Below are 25,468 nucleotides of genomic sequence, written 5' to 3' on the forward strand. Positions count from 1 at the left end.
CAACAGAAATCCAATAACAGCTAATTTTGAGTTTTCCCCTCCCCACTCAGACCAATCTTAGAAAGTCTTTGCAAAATTCTTGATTGAGAAATTGCTATTTGCTAAGAAGCTATTTTTTTCTTCTTTTTGAAATGTTTAATTGAAAACACAGTAAGGTCCTTAATTGTTACCCAGAAAGGATTTGATACTGAGATAAAAACAGCTGCATTGGACTTTTAAACTCCATGAACAGTTCTTCCATTCTTTCAGCGCCTCTCTCTCTCGCTCTCACCTACACTCCATCAGCACTCACACAGACAGAAATCACAGAGTAGCAAATCACAGTCAGCAGCAACAACTTTATTTTACTTTCCGTCTCTCCTCTACTCTTCTGTATTTTTTGAAAAGCAGCACTACACAGGATTGAGTATATGGATGAAGACGGGGGTGGAATCAGTTGGTTTGATGATGTTAAAAGACGTGTTGGTTTGAGTCTACGTCAGGGAGGTGAGGTCTGTCATCCGACCACAAACAGAGTCAGTAACCCTTTAGTCAGTGGTTTTCATTCTCACACCAGCCCCGTCTCGACCCAAACCAAATGTCTGTCTGCCTGTCTTTCCCATGGACAACTAAAAACCTCTTCAGTCACATCACACCATACAGCTGACACACACCCCTTCCGAAACACCTTCTTAAGCCATCGAGACACCACCTGTCCTTAGCGTGTCTCAACTCCTGCCACACACCTCAGTGTACCACAACGTTATGGTGAACGAGGCACTTTGTTTATCTTGACAACTCAACCATGAAAGCACCAATGGTAAATGCAATGTTTGATGGTCTACACGTGGCACATGTCTGGGCCGTCAAGATAAAATCAGTAACACGTTAGCCACAAAGCTTTTGGGAAACTCGCCTCAGGTCTTGGAGACATGGTCATCTCCCTCAACCCATTACATCTCTGTACACCCCTGCTTTATCGCTAACACAAACCCTCACCAACAGCAAATAGCCCTGGGATTACAGCTAGCTAGCTACGTATCCTTGGTAATAACTACAGGACACATATTGCCTCCGTTTCTGACCAACATGCTGTTGATGCTGTGCTTTGTTCTCCAGTTCACTTTCCTCCCTCTCTCCTTCTCTACCTCTCGCATCATCTGTCAGGTTTAAATCGACAATATGGAGGAGATCGATACGGCGCTAACCTCTGTTTTCTAGGGGGTGTGGTAACATGAAAGATGTACCAGGAAGTGTCTAAGTCTAGGTGGTTCTAAGCAGTCTACTCTACGTTGTTATGAATAGTGTTGTAACATCCCCTCATACACACAAAATGGGAGTATGACACAATGTCTTCTTAAATAAAAAGCGTTACAAGTGCATCGGCATACAAAATATTACCATGGTGTAAAAACAAACATTAACAACCATATAAATAAATTAATATCACATTTTATATATTTATATATCGTTGGGTACTTTTACTTTCTATTCTGTTCAGTAATTTGGTTTTCATTTTGAAAGGTGCCAGGTTAGAAGTTAATGTGGACTGTAACTAGAGAACTTATTCATGATTAGCAAACGGGGATGAAGGCATTGATAAAGCGTGTCAGCGGTTAACCTTTTCAGTCTCTTCTTTCAGGCAACTTAGGTAGCAGAGCATCAGTCCATGCTCTTAAGTCTATTGGTTCTGTTCTGTTGTTTTCTAGTGGAAAGTTGGTCTCCTTCCAGAAAGGAAGTTCATGAGATTTGGAACTTTGGAACCTTAGAACCTGTAACATGTTCTGTTCTGAGTGTTGACAGTCCAGTTTTGAAAGCACCTCACCTTCCTTTAATTCTCCTTTTATACAAAAATAAACATTCTCTCGTCCTCTTTTCCAGACGCTTTTAGTTGGTCATCTCTTCCTGTCTATCTGGTCCTATCGCTTGCCGTAGCTCTGTTCCAGATACTGCCTCACATCCTTCAGGTTGTAGAAAAAGGGTCCCTTCCCTCCAAGGTAGGCGATCTTCCTCCTCTGTACGATGCACACCCTCTCGTTGGACACACCGTAGGCCACGTTAGCATTGTTGTCCATGCAGTCGGCCACCAGCTGGCACTGAGATGGCAGGCTGAAGGACTCAATCAGCTTCTTGGCTGCCACCACCCTCTCCTCCAGTGATCGGTGCTTCCTGACCTCGAAGGAGCGCGGGCCCATGGCGGGCGCCACCCAACCGTCCGAGGGGTGTGCCTCGTCGATGTAAACCAGCAGGAAGTCGGCCACGTCTGAGAACTCCTCCACCAGCCGCCGGAAGGCGGGCAGGTGGCTGATGAAGGGGGGTCAGGTGGCCGAGCCGAAGTTCACCACAAGAGGGCGGTCCGACGACTCGAAGTCCAGCAGGCGGCACTCGTCCCCGGGATGAGGGCCTGTGGTGCTGGTCAAGCTGCTTCTCCGCCGGATGCTACCAGGAACCTTGACCACTTTGGAGTTGGGTGCCTCAAAACCCAGTTTAACCTGCATGGGAGAGGAGGGAGGAAGAGAGAAAGAGAGGTTGGTTAGTAACTGTTTGTATTGAGATTAACAGTCTTTCTAAAATAATAGAAAGGCTTGGTTTTGACATTCAATCAAGTGTAGACCAGGCACAATAATATATACTGTACATTCATACATACACACACACTCGTACACACATGTACACACATGCCCACAACCATGCACACCCACACACACACCCACAAAACACTAAATAATGCTTGACATGTTGTGAGGTGTCAAGTGCTAGACAGGACGTAATGGAAACTTGCACATTGAACTCACTGAGAATAACAAGCGCACAAAGCTGTAAATCAGGGCGAGCCTCAAGAATGAGTGTGTGTGTGTGTGTGTTAGTTGTGCGTGGGTCAGCTGTTTGTTCACCTGCACCCATTAAAATTATTGCATCTGAGCTCCTAGAGTGTGAGGCTTTTTTTTCAAGTGTTCACCCGCACCTGCCCGCAATTGCTAATTACCCATCCGCAACCGCCTGACTAAGCCTTCAGAAAGTTTTCACACCCCTTAACTTTTTCCACAATTTGTTTTGTTTCTTTTTATCAACAAAAAAAATCCCTAGTCCTTGCCGATGACAGGCATACCCATAACATGATGCAGCCAGCACCATGCTTGAAAATCAGGAGTGGTACTCAGTGACGTGTTGTGTTGGATTTGCTTTGTATTCAGGATATAAAGTTAATTACTTTGTCACATTTCTTGCAGTTTTACTTTAGTGCCTTACTGCAAAGAGGATGCATGTTTTGGAGGGGGGGGGATTCTGGACAGGCTTCCTTCTTTTCACTCAGTTAATCCGTGTTTGAAATTCACTGCTCCAATGAGGGTCCATACAGATAATTGTATGTGTGGGATACAGAGATGAGGTAGTCATTCAAAAATCATGTTTAATCTAACAGGAAGTGACTTTCTTTCCTTTTCCAAACACAACCAATCAAAATGCTATAGTTATTCACCAGGTCACACACACACTCCTCACACTAATAGCTTAACTGATCACTAACCAATCACTGCTTTACTGTAGTATAGGCCTATAAATAGGTCAAAGGTCAGAGTACCTGTTTTGAACAATGGATGCCAACAATGGACAGAGAGCAAGAGGAGTAGGAGGGAGAGGAAGAGGACGAGGGCAAAGAAGAGAAGGAAGGAGAGGTATCTCTAATGAGATTAGGGCAAAATTTGTTGATCATGTGATCAACCACGGTTTGACGATGAGAGAGGCTGGACTGAGAGTCCAGCCCAATTTGAGTCGATTTACGGTGGCGTCCATAATTCGAACCTTCAGAAATGAGAACAGGTATGCAACTATCTAATGACTATTTTAGCATTACAGTAATGTACTGTAAAATACATATGACTTCATAGTATTGCATAAACATTTGTAACTCTAAGCCATCCATTTACTGCACTGCATTGAATGAATGAGGTTGGTTATCTTGCTGTACTACATTCTTTTGTACATTGTTTACAGTTCCTATGCTGAACACATACTGTGTTTGAATTCTGTACAGAGTGGAAAGGCAAAGACATCATGGAGGACAAGGATGCTTGTTTACAGATGTACAAGAGACTGCAATTATAAATATGGTCTATGTGGGGACATAGAGGTTGCCTCTGTCCAAGGTTGGATACGCCATGCTAGGAGATACCATGTTTGGCAAGAGAAAACTTATCTTGTGATGTGGATGAAGTATTGTGACCAGACTCAGGCCGTAGAAGAGATGACGCGTAGCTCAGCACTGATGACTGCTCCCCCCCCCTACCTGTACTGCCCCCTTGGAACCCCACACACACAATTGTGTTCTTTACTGTATTCTAAAGAATTTACTTTTGGTTTACATATGTTTATGGTTTTGTTGTATGCTACTGTATACAACAGTAATGTTTGGCCTAATAAATATTTTCTGTTTTTACATTGCATTGGTGTTTACAGTGTACTTGTTACCCCTCTCAGCTGATTACTTTCACTGTAGAACATTGTATTGAAATGTAGATATAAGCCTATGAAAGAACAAAGAGCTTTAGATTTAGAACAACAGTGCTTACATGGTATATCCAAAAATGTAGTATTATGAAAGCAGTGTTTGCCATTTGATGCAAATGCTTCATTCTGACATGTGTCTATGGCATTTTGAATGCAGTGTTACCTTTTGAAGGAGATGTGAGGCATTTTGCATTTTGTGTGTGCAGTTTTGGGAATTGTGTGTAGAGTTTTGAAAAAAAGGAGACAGTTTTGAAAACTTGTGTAAGCAGTTGGAAAAAACTGTAAGTTGGGTCACAGGTCAAAACATATTTAAAACATTCACAGGCATTTAGCTAGCTGACTTGCTGTTGCTCGCTATTTTGTCTTGGGATATTAACACTGGGTTGTTATTTTACCGGATATGTACAAGGTCCTTTTTCTTGCTGGATCTTTGTCGAATTTTGACCCATTTTGAGTCACAGAAAATCTGTTGTTCTTTACTCTGACAATTAATGCACAGATAAAAGGGGAAGCCTAGTTCATTTCTAGAAATCTCTCCTTGTTCAGTCTTCTTCTCTGGAATTGATATGATGGTTGACAACCAACTTTCAAGTGCATTATCGCAGTGTGTGTGTGTGTGTGTGTGTGTGTGTGTGTGTGTGTGTGTGTGTGTGTGTGTGTGTGTGTGTGTGTGTGTGTGTGTGTGTGTGTGTGTGTGTGTGTGTGTGTGTGTGTGTGTGTGTGTGTGTGTGTGTGTGTGTGTGTGTGTACATTAACCAAGCCAAGAGTCATTCATCAAAGTGAGATGGAGAGTGCTGGACAGAAGTGCTTGCCTCCCCATGATCTCAATCCCCACTCGAACACCGCAAATTTGCCTCCCCATGACAGCTCTAGAACATTGTAAATCTTCCTAAACGTTTTTCTTAGGTCATTGTGGATCCAAGGTCCGTTCTAGGTATTTTACATCAGTAAGTGATTAGATGTATTGATTTGACCAGTACACATGATAGACTTCCCCAAGTCCCTTTCATCCGGTCAGTCAGCAGCCTATGAGTTGAAAAGAGTGTGAGTGCTGTTGTGGTAAAAGCCTTTTGACACTAACATTGTAATACTCTGTAACAGCCCCAACGCTGATTAGGCATGACTCATGAGAGTTCAGGAAAAGGTAAAACAGTTTAGTGTTTAGTAGGAGTTGGTGACGTAGACACAGCACAACAGGAGAGAGAGGGAAGGAGGGGAGAGAGAGAAGGAGAGGAGGAAGAGAGGTGGAAACAGATAGAGGAGAGAGAGGGATGCCAGAGTAAGAAAGAGCCAGGGACTGAACGACAGAGAGGCAGGGAGAAGGGAAGAAATAGGGCATGAGAGAGGGAAAACCCACCCACATATCTGCGGGGACTGCGGGTTATGAGTCAACTTGTGTGCGTGTGTGTGTGCGTGAGTGCGTGCATTAACCATGCCAAGAGTAATTCATCAAATTGGGATGGAGAGTGCTGGCCAGAAATACTTGCCTCCCCATCTCAATCCCCACTAGAACACAGCAAACTTTCCTCCCCATGACAGATTTTCTGAGGTCATTTTGGAGGCAACGTCCGTTCTATGTATTTTACATCAGTAAGTGATTAGATGTATTGAATTGACCAGTACCACATGATAGACTTTCCCAAGTCCCTTTCATACCTCTTACATACCTCTTTCATCCGGTCAGTCAGCAGCCTAAGAGTTGAAAAGAGTGTGAGTGCTGTTGTGGTAAAAGCCTTTTGACACTAACATTGTAATACTCTGTAACAGCCCCAATGCTGATTAGGCATGACTCATGAGAGTTCAGGAAAAGGTAGAACAGTTTAGTCTTTAGTAGGAGTTGGTGATGTAGACACAGCACAACAGGAGAGAGAGGGAAGGAGGGGAGAGAGAGAAGGAGAGGAGGAAGAGAGGTGGAAACAGATAGAGGAGAGAGCCAGGGTAAGAAAGAGCCAGGGACTGAACGAGAGGCAGGGAGAAGGGGAAGAAAGAGGGCATGAGAAAGGGAAAAAGAAGGAGTGAGAGAGAGGCTGGAAGAAAGGAGAAAGGAGGGAGAAAAAGAGAGGAGGAACATGACAATAATACAACAGAGGATCAATTTATCAAGAAGGTGGCAGAGGGGAGAGGTGGGGGAATCCTCGACCAAATTACCCAAAACTAGACGACCGCATTCTTCAGTAACTAACTTCATGCACGTGCTTCATGCATATAGAACGTGTAAATCCATACTGTACTACCTGGCTAGCAAAATGCCTATGTGTCAGATGATCTGTGTTAAAGTTTACATGTGCACCTGGCTACCTGCCTGATGCCTAGTGTCTGGTTAGGACTGACACAACGATGTCTGTTTGGCTTGAGAGTTAAAATGTAACATTTAGGAGAAGCCAGACCTCTGAATTTCCAAGTAACTGAGGGTGAATGGCCCTCAGGGTTTTGACTGTCTGGGGGCCAAAGTTCATCACTTTTTAGATCAGATAACCTACATTTGATTTGATATTAAAGTTCAACATGCTGATTTAAACAAGGTGACCCATGGACAAGGTCTCAGATGGCAAGATAAGAATTCAGCAATGAAGAAATAGTATAATTGTCCTTTCAGAATGAATGAATGAATGAATAAAAAAATACTATACACTGCTTTTGAAATGGCAAGAGTTACAGAGAAGCATGCCAAGCTAGATCGTTTTTTGTGCTGCAGCCTGGTCTCATGGACTAGGCGTAACATAGTAAATATATATCCTTGACACTGAAATTTGTATGATATGTTATGTTTGGCATGGCTACATAAGACAGATGGTTACTTAAGACAAAAACTAAAGTAAGGTGGTTGGTCATGGTGGAGGGGTGGGCTCGTAATGTGAACATCTAGGAACCCAATGGTTGCTAGTTTGAATCTCATCATAGACAACTTTAGCATTTTAGACAATTAGCTACTTTTCAACTACTTGCTAATTTTTAGCTACTTTGCAACTACTTAGCTTGTACACCTACTCTAACCATAACCCTTTAACCAACTCCTAAACTTGACACTAAGCTTAACCCTAACCACTAACCCTTACCATGGCTAACATTAGACAGCAAGCTAACATTAGCCACCTAGCTGGAATGTGTAACATATACTAAGTTTTGCAAATTCGTAACATATTGTACGTTAAGCAAATTCGTAACATATTGTATGTTTGCAAGTCTTAACTGACTTGTCTAGTTAAATAAAGGTTAAATACAAAAATTGAATAGAACTGGGTGATGAACATCCACAAATTAATACCATACAAAACGTGACAATATACTAAAATAAGTTGACAGATTTACATACAGAGTAATACAAAATGCTCTGAGACCAGGTTGTGTGCTGAAGTGGTTTTGAACAACTTTTATGCATGATGCCATTCTGACTCTTTTAGAGAACACTATTTTACCGCCACAATGCCCAAGACCTGTGGGTGTGTTGTGCACAGGTATACCACAATACAACTTCCTAAAACCACAAACTAACTAAAGCGTTGCCTGCAGTGACTTTATATATATGACAATACAACATGGTTCATTACCTGTTTATATGCATCCAGCAGGAAGCTGTTCCATATGGACCGGAGCCCTGCCGAGGTCAGCATGCGCTGCCACTCTCCCCCTCCGCTGCCCGAGCAGCTCAGTAAGGACACTAGGCGCTTCACCAGCACCACCGAGTCGTAGAGCGCGAGGAACAAACAGTTGGAGAAGAAACCGGGCAGGATCTGGAGAGTGACCAGTAGGTCCACGCTGCCAGCGCCCATTTTATTTTAGGTTTCTGTCCTCAGACTAAAAGCGACTCCAGAGGCAGCGCAGCTCTGTCTCGGTTTTAGCTGCTTTCCAAACACATTCCGCGCCGGCTGGTGTGCTCCTCTGCTGTCCCCTGCTCGCTGTCTAACCCGTTCACACACTTGCATAAGTATGTCTCTGTCCCCTCTATGGAAGGTGCGCGGTCTTTATTATGATGCTCGCATTTCAACGGAGTGCGATCTGACCTGACTTGGACCGCACAAATGAATTGACACACGGGGATAAAGAGAGACAGGAGAGGGCTCAAGGAGCGTATCTGAGGGTTGGCTAATAAGGGCTATTTCTGCGCCCTTTGCAATTGCTTCTGTGCTCCGACGAGAATCCCTCTCCGATGTAACGGTCTTTTTTTTATACGGTAAACCATTCGCCTCCGTGATATAGCTCCAGGCTTATCTTGTGGTAAGATCATGACGTCACGTCGATGGCTCTCCATCTCTCTTGCGCGCTTCGGGGATAGCACTTCGGGGTAATATAACACATGGAAACGGAGACGGTTGGCCAACCCTACAAGGACCTTTTCCAAAACAATCATACAGAAAATAGTCTCCTTTAGATGTAATGACTTTCCATCCCAGACTTGAGCATGCAAAATAAATGGTTTATGTAGTCATCAAATCAAACGTGATACAGTATAAAGCACATTTCTTAAAACAAAATGCAGTTCAAAGTGGTTAAGTTTATTTATAAAGCACATTTCTTACAAAAAATAATGCAGTTCAAAGTGGTTCAACTGAAAAGCATCTGTAACTAGCAGTGCAGTCAAAAACGTGATTTTATGTATGTTATATTTCCACACTATGAGGTTGGAATAATACTGTGAAATGGTGAAAATTATGATAATGCCTTTTTAGTGTATGAGATGTTTGAAAAGACACCTGAAATATCAGTCTCTTTTGGTGGAATGGAGTTTTGGCCTTCTATGGTGACATCACCATGCAGTAAATTAGAAAGAAAGAGACAGAAATAGAGTTCCAAGCCTTTCTGCCAATAACAGCAAACGTTCAGTTTTCCCTTCCCTACTCAGACCAGATCTCTATGTGAGTGGAGTTGAGCTGTTGGAAATCCCACACATTGTTTACAGAGTGGTCTTTGCACACTGCTCTGGCTCAACATCCTTTCCCCCCCTCAACTAAATATCTCTCAGGGCTCACATTATAGGATGTAGGCTATTAAACAAGGACCTAGTGATGATGTGCGGCTAATGTGTTAAAAAAACAAATAGCTTTTTCTCTAATGTCTTGATGATCAGATACTTCACTTACTTCACTGGCTCTAATTGCCTCACCTTTTACAGTCGGTAGACAACTTCAGCACTGTCGCAAATTTAGACTCCTCTTTTTTAACAATAGCCTGTATTTTCGAATCCGCTCCACACTCCAGACAAATTAAGCATGCTCAGCTCCTTGCCCCAGCCCAGATCAGCTCATTGATTCATTGATTCCATTGATTCTTGAAGAATATAACTCATGAGCTTAGTTCAACTATCATATCCCATTAGAACCAAACATTTTAAGCTTGTTTAATTCAATATTTGTAAACAAAGAAAGTTTAAACAAACACTATATATCTTCAAAACATGGTTAACACTATGAGTTTGATTCACACTCCAACACTCAGACATAATTTACAAACGAAGCATGTGTGTTTAGTGAGTCCGCCGATCAGAAGCAGTAAGGATGACCAGGGATGTTCTCTTGATAAGTGCGTGAATTGGACCGTTTTCCTGTCCTTGCAAGCACTCAAATGTAATAAGTAATTTTGGGTGTCAGGAAAAATGTATGGAGTAAAAAGTACATTATTTTCTTTAGGAATGTAATGAAGTAAAAGTAAAAGTAGTCAAAAATAGAAATAGTAATGTAAAGTACAGATACCCCCAAAAATGACAATATTTGTACTTAAGTACTTTACACCACTGGTAACAATTAAGTATTTTTCTGTGATTGCTTTTAATTCAAATGGTCAAAAGAGGCAAACTAGGTTCTTAGCAAAGAGCAATTTCTCAATCAAGAATTTGACGAGAACTGTCTGGGTGTGGTTTGAGTGGGGAGGGGAAAACTGAACTAGCTGTTAATGTCAGAGGTTTGGAACTCTCTTATTGGTCAATTGACTAATTTACTGCCCTTTTTTCAAACAGCTCTTACATTAAAAGGCCATTATCATAATTGTTACACTTTCAAAGTATTATTCCAACCTTATAGTGTGGGAATGTGTATAAAACACAGGAAGTCACATTTATGAGTGCTCTGGGCATTTAAGAAAATAAAAACAAATGAATGCTTAGTTTTGCAAACCCCAGTTTTTTTAAGAACCCAAGTAAAGTTACTGTATATATATATATATATATATATATATATTCAATATAATATTGTTTTCCATAGACTGTCTCTGTATTTAACAGCTCATCTCAGCTAGAGTGGACAAAAGCATCAACAGACTTGGATTTGTTTTCTAGGAAAGAGTAAATCACCTTATGGCTGTGGCCTGTCAAAATGAACACCTGTCTCTCCTCCTTCAGCTGACCCAAGTCAACATCTCCTACCCAGCCCAGTGACCCCACTCAGGGAAAAAAGGAGCCTGGTGTTATGATTATTAATTGATAGCTTACATCTTAATTTTGATTGAATGTCATGTATGTAATGTGTTGACAAAAATAAGGTTATAATCTGATAGGGATGGAGAGTTAGGGGGGAGTCAGAGAGAAAGAAGAAGAGATACCAGGTAAAGGGGGCAGAGAGAGATAGGTCAAGACAGTGGTAGAGAGAGGGTGCGGAGGGAGAGATAGAAGGGGGATCACAGTGTGATCTCTAAGAAATGCCTGGGGTGACGTTGGTAAACAGGTTTGATGTGATTGTCACTGGACATCTGCCATGTGGGACATTCAGACCTTTGATGAACTCATTATGTACACCTCATGATGACTCACTCACTGCTTTAAAGCGTCAGTCAGCAGTTGAAACAATAACCAAGCGTACTCCCCACCCCTGTTTTGGAAAAAGCTGAGAGATAGGGTTGGAGAAATGTAAGCACTCTCAAATTCCTAGACAGCTATGGATGCAAGAATTGACCATTCATTATAGTTTTTACCATGTTTTGAGGCTATATTTACATTTAATTTGTTTACAAACATTGTCGGGAAACAAGCTTATATTTTGGGTTCTGATGGGCTACGACAGTTGAACTAAGCACATTTTAAAGTTATTTTCTTCAAGAAGTACAAAAATGTACAAAAATGGATGTAGCAACTAATGATTCCAACTTTAACTGCCTTATAACCGTTATAACGTCATGCTATACTTTTTAGAAAACTTATAAACACCACAGGCCCGCGATGGTTTGCGTGGGTGCTGGGTAATATTGGCCAGCACTGTTTTAGACTTTTGAGATGCACACAAGAGGGGTATGGCATGCCAACCAGAACACCAGCTAAAATTAAAGGGGCAATCTGAATTGTTTCATAATTATAATTTTTTGGAACTTTACAGAGCGCTTAGGAGCTGTAGATTGTGTTTCTTATGTCCAAAGAGGTGACACAATATCCAAACACTTCAGTTTGACTACAGTTTTACCTTACGTCAAACATGGTGTCGATTAAAATTAATAGCCAGGCAGTTTTATAGGATGGAGCAGCTAACTCAACGGCTAGGAGGTATCACTTCTGTAGTGAATAAGAGTTCAAAGTTCATACCATTCGCAACCAAAGCTCACGCTGATGTTGGCTTTGTTCTGTAGTTATTATCTGAACCATTCTGACATTGGACCGTCGTCCTCACATCCTCGGAACAGGAGGTTATATTGTCTTCAAGGCTTTATATAGGAAGGGAGAGGAGGGCGTGTTTGAAAAGTTTTATAGCCCATGTCCCTTCCCAGGGGCGGGCTACTGATTGAGCAGAGCCCTAACTTATGAAAACACAAATCTCACATTTTAGCTAAAATCACATTTCATCCCATCACGAATAATTTCATATTCAAACATTTAACTTGAACAACAATTCCATGTAAATCCGATAACTCTGATGTGTAAACTTTCCACTGTAGAGTTTATGTCATCTTATCATTGATGAGAATGTCTCAGATGACAACCGAACTGACATCATATTCATTAAGTACCACCGCATATGTTCAATTGGTCGGATTACCAGAATATAGTTCATTTCCCCCCACCTTCTGATGTTCCCAGAATATCTATGTTAACCAAGGGTTTTGCAAATGTAACTTAAGTAGGGTAGAGAGAGGAAAAAGGGGGGAATAGGTATTTATGACTGTCATAAACTTATCCCCAGGCCAGCGTCATGACACTGACAAGGAAGAAATCAGTCATTCTGCCCCTGAACAAGGCAGTTAACCCACTGTTCCTAGGCCATCGTTGTAAATAAGAATGTTTTCTTAACTGAATTGCCTAGTTAAATAAAGGTCAAATTAAAATAGGAGTTAGTGTGTTATAAAGAGGTGATGTCTTTGCTAAACAACAAACTTTCCTAAAATTATAGCATGGGGTTATAGGGCATATATAGGGCATACAGCATAAGCAGTGTATGTATGTGTATATATATATAGTAGGATACTCCAGCAGGAGTCGGAGCTGGAGCCAGATTGTCACGTTCTGACCTTAGTTTCTTTTTTATGTCTTTGTGTTAGGTTGGTCATGGAGTGAGTTGGGGTGGGTTGTCTATGTTATTTTTTCTATGTTATATTTTCTACGTGTTTGGCCTAGTATGGATCTCAATCAGAGGCAGGTGTCGTTCATTGTCGCTGATTGAGAATCATACTTAGGTATCCTTTTCCCACCTGTGTTTTGTGGGTGATTATTTCCTGTTTAGTGTTTTCTGCACCGTACAGGACTGTTTCGGTTTTTCCACATTGTTATTTTGTATTTCAGTGTTCAGAAATAAAACATCATGAACACATACCACGCTGCGCATTGGTCTGATATTTCATACTCGTCGTCAGACGAGGAAGACAACCTTTACACAGATAAATAGAGTGTGCTCTATCTAACTCGTTCTTCCAGGTAAAACATATATTATTAATGGGACTTCCTGGAAAATAAAGGTTAAAAAACATAAAACCAAACAACTATATTAATTCAATCAATCACTCTGAGGATTATGTTTCAGTTTCTGTCAATAGCTGATCAAATGGAGTGAGCATTTGGGTCATTACTTGTGGTTGTAGCTGACTGAGGTTAGGTTAGCCTTACAGGTTGGGGTTAGGGACAGGGTTAAGGACTGTAAAACACGGACATCACTGTGCTTGTAGGCGTCACAGTTATTACGTATCAAATAAATAGTGGGAGTTTCAGGGAAGTGATGCATGGGCGGATTGGCCATTTTGCAATTCATTGGGGTGGGCTGGTTTGAAATGTAATAAATGTTTTTATTTTTTTACACGGCCGGCAGCCCATGAGCCGGTCTTTTTAAAATACTTTTGCGCAAATTCTCTGTTGTCATAATAATCTACACTCCCGGTCAAAAGTTTCAGAACACCAACTCGTTCAAGGATTTGTCTTTATTTTTTCTGTTTTCTACATTGTAGAATAACTATGAAAACATCAAAACTATGAAATAACACATATGGAATCATGTAGTAACCAAAAAGGTGATAAACAAATGAAAATAGCCTAAACATTGATAAAAAAATTAAAATACAGACAGGCATCTCTGTTTTGTCCAAGTTTAAAAGTAGAACATTTCCAGCCATCCACTTTCTTATGTCTGAACACAGGCTCCCAGCGAGGGCAATTTTGGGGCTTCACCATGTTTCATCGAAATGTACAGCTGTCTGTCATCCGCATAGCAGTGAAAGTTAACATTATGTTTCCCAATGACATCACCAAGAGGTCAAATTTATAGTGAAAACAATAGTGGTCCTAAAACGGAACATTGAGGAACACCGGAATTTACAGTTGATTTGTCAGAGGACAAACCATCCACAGAGACAAACTGATATCTTTCCGACAGATAAGATCTAAACCAGGCCAGAACTTGTCCATGTAGACCAATTTGGGTTTCCAATCTCTCCAAAAGAATTTGGTGATCGATGGTATCAAAAGCAGCACAAGGAGCACGACGACAGATGCAGAGCCTCGGTCTGACGCCATTAAAAGGTCATTTACCAACTTCACAAGTGCAGTCTCAGTGCTATGATGGGGTCTAAAACCAGACTGAAGCGTTTTGCATACATTGCTTGTCTTCAGGAAGGCAGTGAATTGCAACGACTTTTTCAAAAAAAATTGAGCGCAATGGGAGATTCGATATAGGTCGATAGTTTTTTATATTTTCTGGGTTAAAGATGGGCTTTTTAAGAGAGGCTTTATTACTGCCACTTTTAGTGAGTTTGGTACACATCTGGTGGATAAAGAGTTGTTTATTATGTTCAACATAGGAAGGCCAAGCACAGGATGCAGTTCTTTCAGTAGTTTCGTTGGAATAGGGTCCAGTATGCAGCTTGAGGATTTAGAGGCCGTGATTATTTTCATCATTGTGTCAAGAGATATAGTAAAAAAACACTTGTCTCTCCCTTCATCCTAGGTCCTGGCAGAGTTGTGCAGACTCAGGACAACTGAGCTTTGGAGGAATACGCAGATTTAAAGAGGAGTCCGTAATTTGCTGTTCATGAAGTTCATGAAGTAATCACTGCTGAAGTGAAAGCCATCCTCTCTTGGGGAATGCTGCTTTTTAGTTAGCTTTGCGACAGTATCAAAAATACATTTAGGATTGTTCTTATTTTCCTCAATTAAGTTGGAAAAATAGGTTGATTGAGCAACAGTGAGGGCTCTTCGATACTGCACGGTATTGTCTTTCCAAGCTAGTACCGTCTTTCCAATTTTCTGGAAGCTTGCTTCAGAGCTCGGGTATTTTCTGTATACCAGGGAGCTAGTTTATTATGACAAATGTTTTTTTGTTTTTAGGGGTGCGACTGCATCTAGGGTATTGCGCAAGGTTAAATTGAGTTCCTCAGTTAGGTGGTTAACTGATTTTTGTACTCTGACGTCCTTGAGTAGGCGGAGGGAGTCTGGAAGGGCATCTAAGAATCTTTGGGTTTTCTGAGAATTTGTAGCATGACTTTTGATGATCTTTGGTTGGGGTCTGAGCAGATTATTTGTTGCAATTGCAAACGTAATAAAATGGTGGTCCAATAGTCCAGCATTATGAGAAAAAAACATTAAGACCCACAACATTTATTCCATGCGACAAAACTAGGTCCAGAGTATGACAGTAGGTCCAGATACATGTTGGACAAAACCCACCGAGTTGATGATGGCTCCGAAAGCCTTTTGGAGTGGGTCTGTGGACTTTTCCATGTGAATATTAAAGTCACCAAACATTTGAATATTATCTGCCAAGACTACAAGGTCTGACAGGAATTCATGGAACTCGGTGAGGAATGCTGTATATGGCCCAGGAGGCCTGTAAACAGTAGCTATAAAAAGTGATGTAAGCAACACCTCCACCTTTGTGGGATGTGCGGGGGATATGGTCACTAGTGCAACCAGGTGGTGAGGCCTCATTTAACACAGTAAATTCATCAGGCTTAAGCCATGTTTCAGTCAGGCCAATCACATCAAGATTATGATCAGTGATTAGTTCTTTGACTATAAGTGCATTGGAAGTGAGGGATCTAACATTAAGTAGCCCTATTTTGAGACACCCCTCAGCCAGGCTTGGTCCTGTTTGTGGGTGAAACCCAGAAAGAGGGCCAATTATCTACAAATTCTATCTTTTGGGAGGGGCAGGAAACAGTTTTCAACCAGCGATTGAGTTGTGAGACTCTGCTGTAGAGCTTATCACTCCCCCTAACTAAGAGGAGGCCAGAGACAATTACTCGATGCCAACACATCTTTCAAGCTGATTTACACGCTGAAGCTATGTTGTGCTTGGTGACCTCTGACTGTTTCATCCTAACATTGTTGGTGCCGACGTGGATAACAATATCCCTATACTCTCTACACTCGCCAGTTTTAGCTTTAGCCAGTACCATCTTCAGATTAGCCTTAACGTCGGTAGCCCTGCCCCCTGGTAAACAGTGTATGATCGCTGGATGATTTGTTTTAAGTCTAATACTGCGGGTAATGGAGTTGCAAATGACTAGGTATTCAATTTGCCAGAGCTAATGGTGGGAGGCTTCAGAGTCTCAGACCCCGTAACGGGAAGAGAAGAGACCAGAGAAGGCTCGACCTCTGACTCCGACTCGCTGCTTAATGGGGAGAACCGGTTGAAAGTTTCTGTCAGCTGAATGAACGACACCGGTTGGGCATTCCTACAGTATTTCCCTCCAGAACCCATGAGAAAGTTGTTCTGCTGCGGGGACTGTGCCAGGGGATTTATACTACTATCTGTACTTACAGGTGGCTCAGACGCTGTTTCATCCTTTCCTACACTGAAATTACCCTTGCCTAACGATTGTGTCTGAAGCTGGGCTTGATGTATTTCGAAAGATGAGACATTCAAGATTATAATAAATACCGTTTTTATATCATAGCCAAAAACCAAAACCAAAAATGTGCATTTCACATTTCCATATCATACAACTCATGTCATATACAGTGCCAATGTTTATGATCAATACATTTGATGTAGAGTTACAAGTTGACATGGTGTAATACCCTGGGTTGTTCTGAACCGAATGAGCTTATATTTGTTTGTCTATTGTGAAGAAAATTTGCCACAGAACACGCACCTGAATGCAGTCATGACACCTTTCTATGCTCACCAAAATTACGATCTGTTTCTCTGAATTGCCTAGTGAAAGGCTAACACTGTAGCTTTCAAATGTTGCCCACCTGACCCTGACCCATACACCATTTGCCCATTTAGACTACATGGCAATTTAAAGTTTGTATATTTTAGAGACCTAATACGTAATAACACTTAATGAAGTTCTACAAGATTGACGATTGAGAAAACTTGAATCATCGGCATTCATTGATACTTTTGTCTCTAATCTATACATTTTTTGACTCTATGTTATCATTAGATCTGATTTTGTAAATCAAACAGTTCAATTGCCATAATAAATAGATATGGTGACAAAGCATAACCCTGTTTTAAGCCTCTTGACAGTTTAAATTTCTCATAGAAGTAACCTTGATTTTTATTATTTTACATAATGGATTGTTGTACATAACTTTTACACATTTTATGAGAGATGATCCAAAATGTTTTAAAAATACAGGCACTTCTAGACATACTGTATAAAAGGCTTTCTCAAAATCCGCTATAAAGATTATACAGTGGAGCAAAAAAGTATTTAGTCAGCCACCAATAAGTTCTCCCACTTAAAAAGATGAGAGAGGCCTGTAATTTTCATCATAGGTTCACTTCAACTATGACAGACAAAATGAGAAAAAAAATCCAGAAAATCACATTGTAGGATTTTAATGAATTTATTTGCAAATTATGGTGGAAATAAAGTATTTGGTCAATAACAAAAGTTTATCTCAAAACTTTGTTATATACACTTTGTTGGCAATGACATAGGTCAAATGTTTTCTGTAAGTCTTCACAAGGTTTTCACACACTGTTGCTGGTATTTTGGCCCATTCCTCCATGCAGATATCCTCTAGAGTAGTGATGTTTTGGGGCTGTTGCTGGGCAACACAGACTTTCAACTCCCTCCAAAGATTTTCTATGGGGTTGAGATCTGGCCACTCCAGGACTTTGAAATGCTTCTTACAAAGCCACTCTTTCGTTGCCCGGGCGGTGTGTTTGGGATCATTGGCATGCTGAAAGACCCAGCCACGTTTCATCTTCAATGCCCTTGCTGTTGGAAGGAGGTTTTCACTCAAAATCTCACGATACATGGCCCCATTCATTCTTTCCTTTACATGGATCTGCGGGTCATTCACCAGGTCCCCCCGTGTGGTTCTGGGATTTTTGCTCACTGTTCTTGTGATCATTTTGACCCCACGGGGTGAGATCTTGCGTGGAGCCCCAGACCGAGGGAGATTATCAGTGGTCTTGTAGACTTCCATTTCCTAATAATTGCTCCCATAGTTGATTTCTTCAAACCAAGCTGCTTACCTATTGCAGATTCAGTCATCCCAGCCTGGTGCAGGTCTACAATTTTGCTTCTGGTGTCCTTTGACAGCTCTTTGGTCTTGGCCATAGTGGAGTTTGGAGTGTGACTGTTTGAGGTTGTGGACATGTGTCTTTTATACGGATAACAAGTTCAAACAGGTGCCATTAATACAGGTAATGAGTGGAGGACAGAGGAGCTTCTTAACCTCTAGCGTCGAGCAATCATGTATCCGGGAGCGTAATCATTGCCTCAAGCTCATTAGCATAACGCAACGTTAACTATTCATGAAAATCGCAAATGAAATTAAATAAATATATAGGCTCACAAGCTTAGCCTTTTGTTAACAACACTGTCATCTCAGATTTTCAAAATATGCTTTTCAACCATAGCTACACAAGCATTTGTGTAAGAGTATTGATAGCTAGCATAGCATTAAACCTAGCATTCAGCAGGCAACATTTTCACATAAACAAGAAAAGCATTCAAATAAAATCATTTACCTTTGAAGAACTTCGGATGTTTTCAATGAGGAGACTCTCAGTTAGATAGCAAATGTTCCGTTTTTCCAAAAAGATTATTTGTGTAGGAGAAATCGCTCCGTTTTGTTCATCACGTTTGGCTAAGAAAACCCCCCGAAAATTCAGTCATTACAACGCCGAACCTTTTTCCAAATTAACTCCATAATATCGACAGAAACATGGCAAACGTTGTTTAGAATCAATCCTCAAGGTGTTTTTCATAATTCTATTCAATGAAAAATAATTCCTGGCAGTCGGTTTCTCATCCGAGGCAAGCGGAAAAATACTGCAGCTGGAGATTACGCAATAATTGCGACGGAGGACACCAAGCGACCACCTGGTAGATGTAGTGTCTTATGGTCAATCTTCCAATGATATGCCTACAAATATGTCACAATGCTGCAGACACCTTGGGGAAAACGTGGAAAAGCCATATAAGGAGTCATTGCCAGGAGGCGGTTTCAAAAAATGCGGCACTTCTTGATTGTATTTTTATCTGGGTTTTTTCTGTAACATCAGTTCTGTGGCACTCACAGACAATATCTTTGCAGTTTTGGAAATGTCAGAGTGCTTTCTTTCCAAAGCTGTCTTTCCAATATGCATAGTCGAGCATCTTTTCGTGACAAAATATCTTGTTTAAAACGGGAATGTTTTTCATCCCAAAATTAAAATAGCGCCCCCTATATCCAAGAAGTTAAATAAGAAGTTACATGTCTGTGAGAGCCAGAGATCCTGCTTGTTTGTAGGTGACCAAATACTTGTTTCCCACCATAATTTGCAAATAAATTCCTTAAAAATCCTATAATGTGATTTCCGGATGTTTTTTCTCATTTTGTCTGTCATAGTTGAAGTGTACCTATGATGGAAATTACAGGCCTCTCTCATCTTTTTAAGTGGGAGAACTTGCACAATTGGTGGCTGACTAAATACTTTTTTGCCCCACTGTACCTGGTTCCTCTGCATTCTCATCATTAAAAATGTTTTCTTGGTGTCTAATGTTGTCTCCAATATATCTTCCTTTTGTGAATTCTGTCTGATTGTGAGGAGTAATGTCTAGCAGCACCTTTTCAATTCTTCAAGCAATACATTTTGCCAATATTTCTTTGCGTCGCAACATTGAAGGGTGAGTGGCCTCCATTATTTTTTAAAGTGATTGGGTCTATGTATTGCTCCCTGGCTTCAGTAGAAGAGAGATCAGTTCCTCTTTTTGTGTGTTTATTTATATATGAGTAATTAAAACATGATAGTACTGTATTGGATAAAGCAATCAATTAATCACATTTATTTATAAAGCCCTTTTTACATCAGTAGATATATCACAAAGTGCTTGTACAGAAATCCAGCCTAAAATACCAAAGAGCAAGCAATGCAGATGTAGAAGCACTGTGGCTAGGAAAACTCCATAGAAAGGCAGGAACCTAGGAAAAAACCTAGAGAGGAACCAAGCTCTGAGGGGTGGCCAGTACTGTCCTGGCTGTGCCGGTGGAGATAATAAGAGTACATGGCCATTAAGGTTAGATCATTCTTCAAGATGCTCGGCTTTTCATAGCCGAGCATTCAGAGGTCGAGACAGCAGGTGCAGTAGAGAGAGAGAGAGCGAGAGAGAGAGAGAGAGAGAGAGAGAGAGAGAGAGAGAGAGAGAGAGAGAGAGAGAGAGAGAGAGAGAGAGAGAGAGAGAGAGAGAGAGAGGGAGAGAGAGAGGGTCGAAACAGCAGGCCTGGTATAAGGTAGCAGGTCCGGTGAACAGGTCAGGGTTCCAAAGCTGCAGGGAATACAACAGAAACTGTATCAGCAGCACGACAAAGTAGCACATCTGCTGAACAGGAACAGGGTTCCATAGCCAGTTAGAACAGCAGAAACCTGATTAGCAGCATGACCAAGTAGACTGGAGATTGGGACAGCCAGGAGTCGTGAGGCCAGGTAGTCCTGAGGAATGGTCCTAGGTCTCAGGTCCTCTGGGAGGAGAGAGATAGAGAGAGAGATTAAAGAGTAAGAGAGAGCATAATTAAGATTACACAGGACACCAGATAAGAGAGGAGAAATACACCAGATATAACAGACTGACCCTAGACCCCCGGCACATAGACTATTGCAGCATAGATAATGGGGACTGAGACAGGGGGATCCGAAGACACTGTGGCCCTGTCCGACGATATCCCCGGACAGGGCCAACCAGGCAGGATATAACCCCACCTACTTTGCCAAAGCAGCCCACAAAGATCTCCCCCACCACATAAGCCCATTGGGTGCAGGACTGGACAGGAAGATGACGTCAGTGACTCAACCCACTCAAGTTGAGTATAGCGGGGGGAAAGTCTGGCAAGACATGATGCACTACTCTATAGGGTCAGAGGCAGATAATCCAAGTGGTGAGAGCCGGCCAGACAAAGACAGCAAGGGTGGTTCGTCACTGCAGTTCCTTACCATTCACCTTTACAACCCTCAATCATAGGACCTACTGAATAGATGACTCTTCAGTAAAGACTTAAATGTTGAGACCGAATTTACTTCTCTCACACGGCTCAGCAGACCATTCCATAAAAATGTAGTTCTATAGGAAAAAGCCCAGCCTCCATCTTTTTGCATAGAAATTTTAGGAACAATAAGCAGGCCTGGGTCTTGTGACCATAGTGTACGTGTAGGTAGATATAGCAAGACCAAATCGGAGAGATAGGTGGGAGCAAGTCCATGTAATGCTTGTAGGTTAACAATAAAACCTTGAAATCAGCCCTAGCCTTAACAGGAGGGTCCAGAGTAACGCCAAGGTCCTGTATTTGAGACGACTGTGCAACCATTGATATGATTTGTCAGATCAAACGGCAGATCTCTGTGGTTCTTGAGACCTAGAACTAGCATCTCTGTTAAGTCCTAGTTTAAAGTAAAACATTTGCCAACATCTATTTCCTTATGTCTGAAACACAGGCTTCCTTGGTAAGCAATTTTGTGGGTTCATCATGTTTCAGCGAAATGTACAGCTGTGTTCCGTCTGCATAGCAGTGAAAGTTGACATTGTCTTTCCGAATGACATCACCAAGTTATTTTTATAGTGAAAATGGAACGTTCAGGAACACTGAAACTTACCATTGATTTGTCAGAGGACAAAACATCCACAGAGATGAACTGATATCTTTCCGACAAATAAGATCTAAACTAGGCAAGAACTTTGGTTTTCCAATCTCTCCAAAAGAATGTGGTGATCGATGGTGTCAAAAGCAACACGAAGGTCTAGGAACACAAGGACAGACTCAGAGCCTTGGTCTGATGTCATTAAAAAGGTAATTTACCACCTTCACGAGTGTGGTCTCAGTACCATCATGGTCTAAAACCAGACTGGAGCGTTTGGTATATGTTATTTGTCTTCAGGAAGGCAGTGAGTCGCTGAGCAACAGCTTTCAAAATATTTCGAGAGGAATGGGAGATTCGATAGAGGCCTATAGTTTTTTGGGGATCTTTCAGTAGTTCATAAAATGTTTGATATATCTCTATTGGAATACCATCGAGGCCAGGATTTTCCCCGTCTGAATTTTTTTTTTGTATCACAGATATAGTGGCAAGAAAAAGTATGTGAACCCTTTGGAAATAGCTGGATTTCTGCATAAATTGGTCATAAAATTTGATCTGATCTTCATCTAGGTCACAACAGACAAACAGTCTGCAAAAAACTAATAACACAAACAATTATACGTTTTCATGTCTTTATTGAACACACCGTGTAAACATTCACAGTGTAGGGTGGGGAAAGTATGTGAACCCTTGGATTTAATAACTGGTTGACCCTCCTTTGGTATCAATAACCTCAACCAAACAATTTGTGTAGACCTGCACGTCGGTCAGACTTGCACGTCGGTCAGGAGGAATTTTGGACCATGTTTTGTAAAGGTTTATCAGCACAGCATGATGACAGCATTTTATAAACTGCAGAGGGGGTTCTTGCTATTATTTTGTAGGTTTCCTATACCATTATCTTCTCTGTAGAATGCATTTATTAAACATTTCTTGTACAGTATATTCAAATCTAGACGTGCAGTACTTGAACAAGGATGAACAAAACTGTTTCAGTTCAGCAATATTCTTGGGATGTCTGGTGTGAACTGCTCTCTTGAAGTCATACCACAGCATCTCAATCGGGTTGAGGTCAGGACTTTGACTGGGCCACTCCAGAAGGTGTATTTTCTTCTGTTGAAGCCATTCTGTTGTTGATTTACTTCTGTGTTTTGGGTCATTGTCCTGTTACATCACCCAAGTTCTGTTGAGCTTCAATTGGCGAACAGATAGCCTGACATTCTCCTGCAAAATGTCTTGATAAACTTGGGAATTAATTTATCCATCGATGATAGTAAGCTGTCCAGGCCCTGAGGCAGCAAAGCAGCCCCAAACCATGATGTTTCCTCCACCATACTTTACAGTTGGGATGAGGTTTTGATGTTGGTGTGCTGTGCCTTTTTTTCTCCACACATAGTGTTGTGTGTTCCTTCCAATCAACACAACTGTAGTTTCATCTGTCCACAGAATATTTTGCCAATAGTGCTGTGAAACATCCAGGTGCACTTTTGCAAGCTTCAGATGTGCAGCATATTTATTTTGGACAACAGTGGCTTCTTGCATGGTGTCCTCCCATGAACACCATTATTGTTTAGTGTTTTATGTATCGTAGACTCGTCAACAGAGATGTTAGTATGTTCCAGAGATTTCTGTAAATCTTTAGCTGACACTCGGATTCTTCTTAACCTTATTGAGCATTCTGCGCTGTGCTCTTGCAGTCATCTTTGCAGGATGGCCACTCCTAGGGAGAGTAGAACCAGTGCTGAACTTTCTCAATTTATAGACAATTTGTCTGACTGTGGACTGATGAACATCAAGGCTTTTAGAGATACTTTTGTAACACTTTCCAGCTTTATACATGCCAACAATTTTTCTGAGATCTCTTTTGTTCGAGGTATGGTTTATTTCAGGCTATGCTTCTTGTGAATGCAAACTCAAATTCTGTGAGTGTTTTTTATAGGGCAAGGCAGCTCTAACCAGCATCTCAAATCTAGTCTCATTGATTGGATTCCAGGTTAGTGGACTCCTGACTCCAATTAGCTTTTGGAGAAGTCACTAGCCTCGGGTTTCACATTATTTTTCCAACTGTACAATCTGAATGTTTAAATTATGTTTTCAGTATAGTCAAGAAAAACGTGTTATTAGTTCTTAGAGCTGAAATCCCATTAACGGGATCGATATGACAACAGCCAGTGAAAGTGCAGGGCGCCAAATTCAAAACAACAGAAATCTCATAATTAAAATTCCTCAAACATACAAGTATCTTATACCATTTTAAAGGTAATCTTGTTGTTAATCCCACCACAGTGTCCGATTCCAAATCGGCTTTACAGCGAAAGCACCACAAACGATTATGTTAGGTCAGAGCCAAGTCACAGAAAAACACAGCCATTTTTCCAGCCAAAGAGTGGAGTCACAAAAATCAGAAATAGAGATAGAATTAATCACTAACCTTTGATGATCTTCATCTTGATCTTCATCAGATGACACTCATAGGACTTCATGTTACACAATACATGTATGTTTTGTTCGATACAGTTCATATTTATATAAAAAACATCTCAGTATACATTGGCGCATTATGTTCAGAAGTTCCAAAACATCCGGTGATTTTGCAGAGAGCCACATCAATTTACAGAAATACGCATAATAAATGTTGATGAAAATACAAGTGTTATACATGGAAAAATAGATAAACTTCTCCTTAATGCAACCGTTGTGTCAGATTTCAAAAAAGCTTTACGGAAAAAGCAAACCATGCAATAATCTGAATACGGTGCTCAGAGACCCTACAAGCCAAAAAGATATCCGTCATATTGTGCAGTCAACAGAAGTCAGAAATAACATTATAAATATTCACTTACCTTTAATGATCTTCATCAGAATGCACTCCCAGGAATCCCAGTTCCACAATAAATGTTTGATTTGTTTAATAATGTCCATCAATTATGTCCAAATAGCTTGTTTGGTAAACAAATCAAAACTCACAAAGCGCGTTCACTAGTTGCAGACGAAATGTCAAAAAGTTCCGTTCCAGTCTGTAGAAACGTCAAACGATGTATAGAATCAATCTTTAGGATGTTTTTAATATACATCTTCAATAATGTTCCATCCGGAGAATTCCTTTGTCTTCAGAAATGCAAATGGAATGGGAGCAACCTCTCATCTGAATGCACGTGACCAGCTCGTGGCTTCTGGCAGACCTCTGACTCATTCCCCTCTCATTCAGCCCCCCTTCACAGTAGAAGCCTCAAACAAGTTTCTAAAGATGGTTGACATCTAGTGGAAGCCTTGGGAAATGCAACATGACCAATATCCCACTGCATCGTCAATAGGGGCTGAGTTGAAATCAACCAACCTCAGATTTCCCACTTCCTGATTGGATTTTGTCTCAGGTTTTTGCCTGCCATATGAGATCTGTTATACTCACAGACATCATTCAAACAGTTATAGAAACTTCAGAGTGTTTTCTATCCAAATATACTAATAATATGGATATATTAGCAACTGGGACTGAGGAGAAGGCAGTTTACTCTGGGCACATCTGGGCACCTTACTCATCCAAGCTACTCAATACTTCCCCCAGCCAT

At 41.1% G+C, this 25,468-nt stretch overlaps 1 protein-coding gene across 1 annotated transcript; it reads right to left on the bottom strand.

The window, feature by feature from the left end:
• Window positions 1–318: 318 nt before the first annotated feature.
• dio2 (iodothyronine deiodinase 2) lies at window positions 319–8,270 on the bottom strand. The gene is made up of 2 exons (XM_064927564.1): window positions 8,034–8,270; window positions 319–2,471 (listed from the first exon to the last, which is right to left on the bottom strand). Exons 1-2 carry the CDS (start codon window positions 8,253–8,255, stop codon window positions 1,899–1,901), a joined length of 795 nt encoding a protein of 264 aa, XP_064783636.1. The 5' UTR covers window positions 8,256–8,270; the 3' UTR covers window positions 319–1,898.
• Window positions 8,271–25,468: the final 17,198 nt, after the last annotated feature.

The sequence above is a fragment of the Oncorhynchus masou genome, chromosome 21, assembly GCF_036934945.1.
Source record: "Oncorhynchus masou masou isolate Uvic2021 chromosome 21, UVic_Omas_1.1, whole genome shotgun sequence".
Taxonomy (NCBI): domain Eukaryota; kingdom Metazoa; phylum Chordata; class Actinopteri; order Salmoniformes; family Salmonidae; genus Oncorhynchus; species Oncorhynchus masou.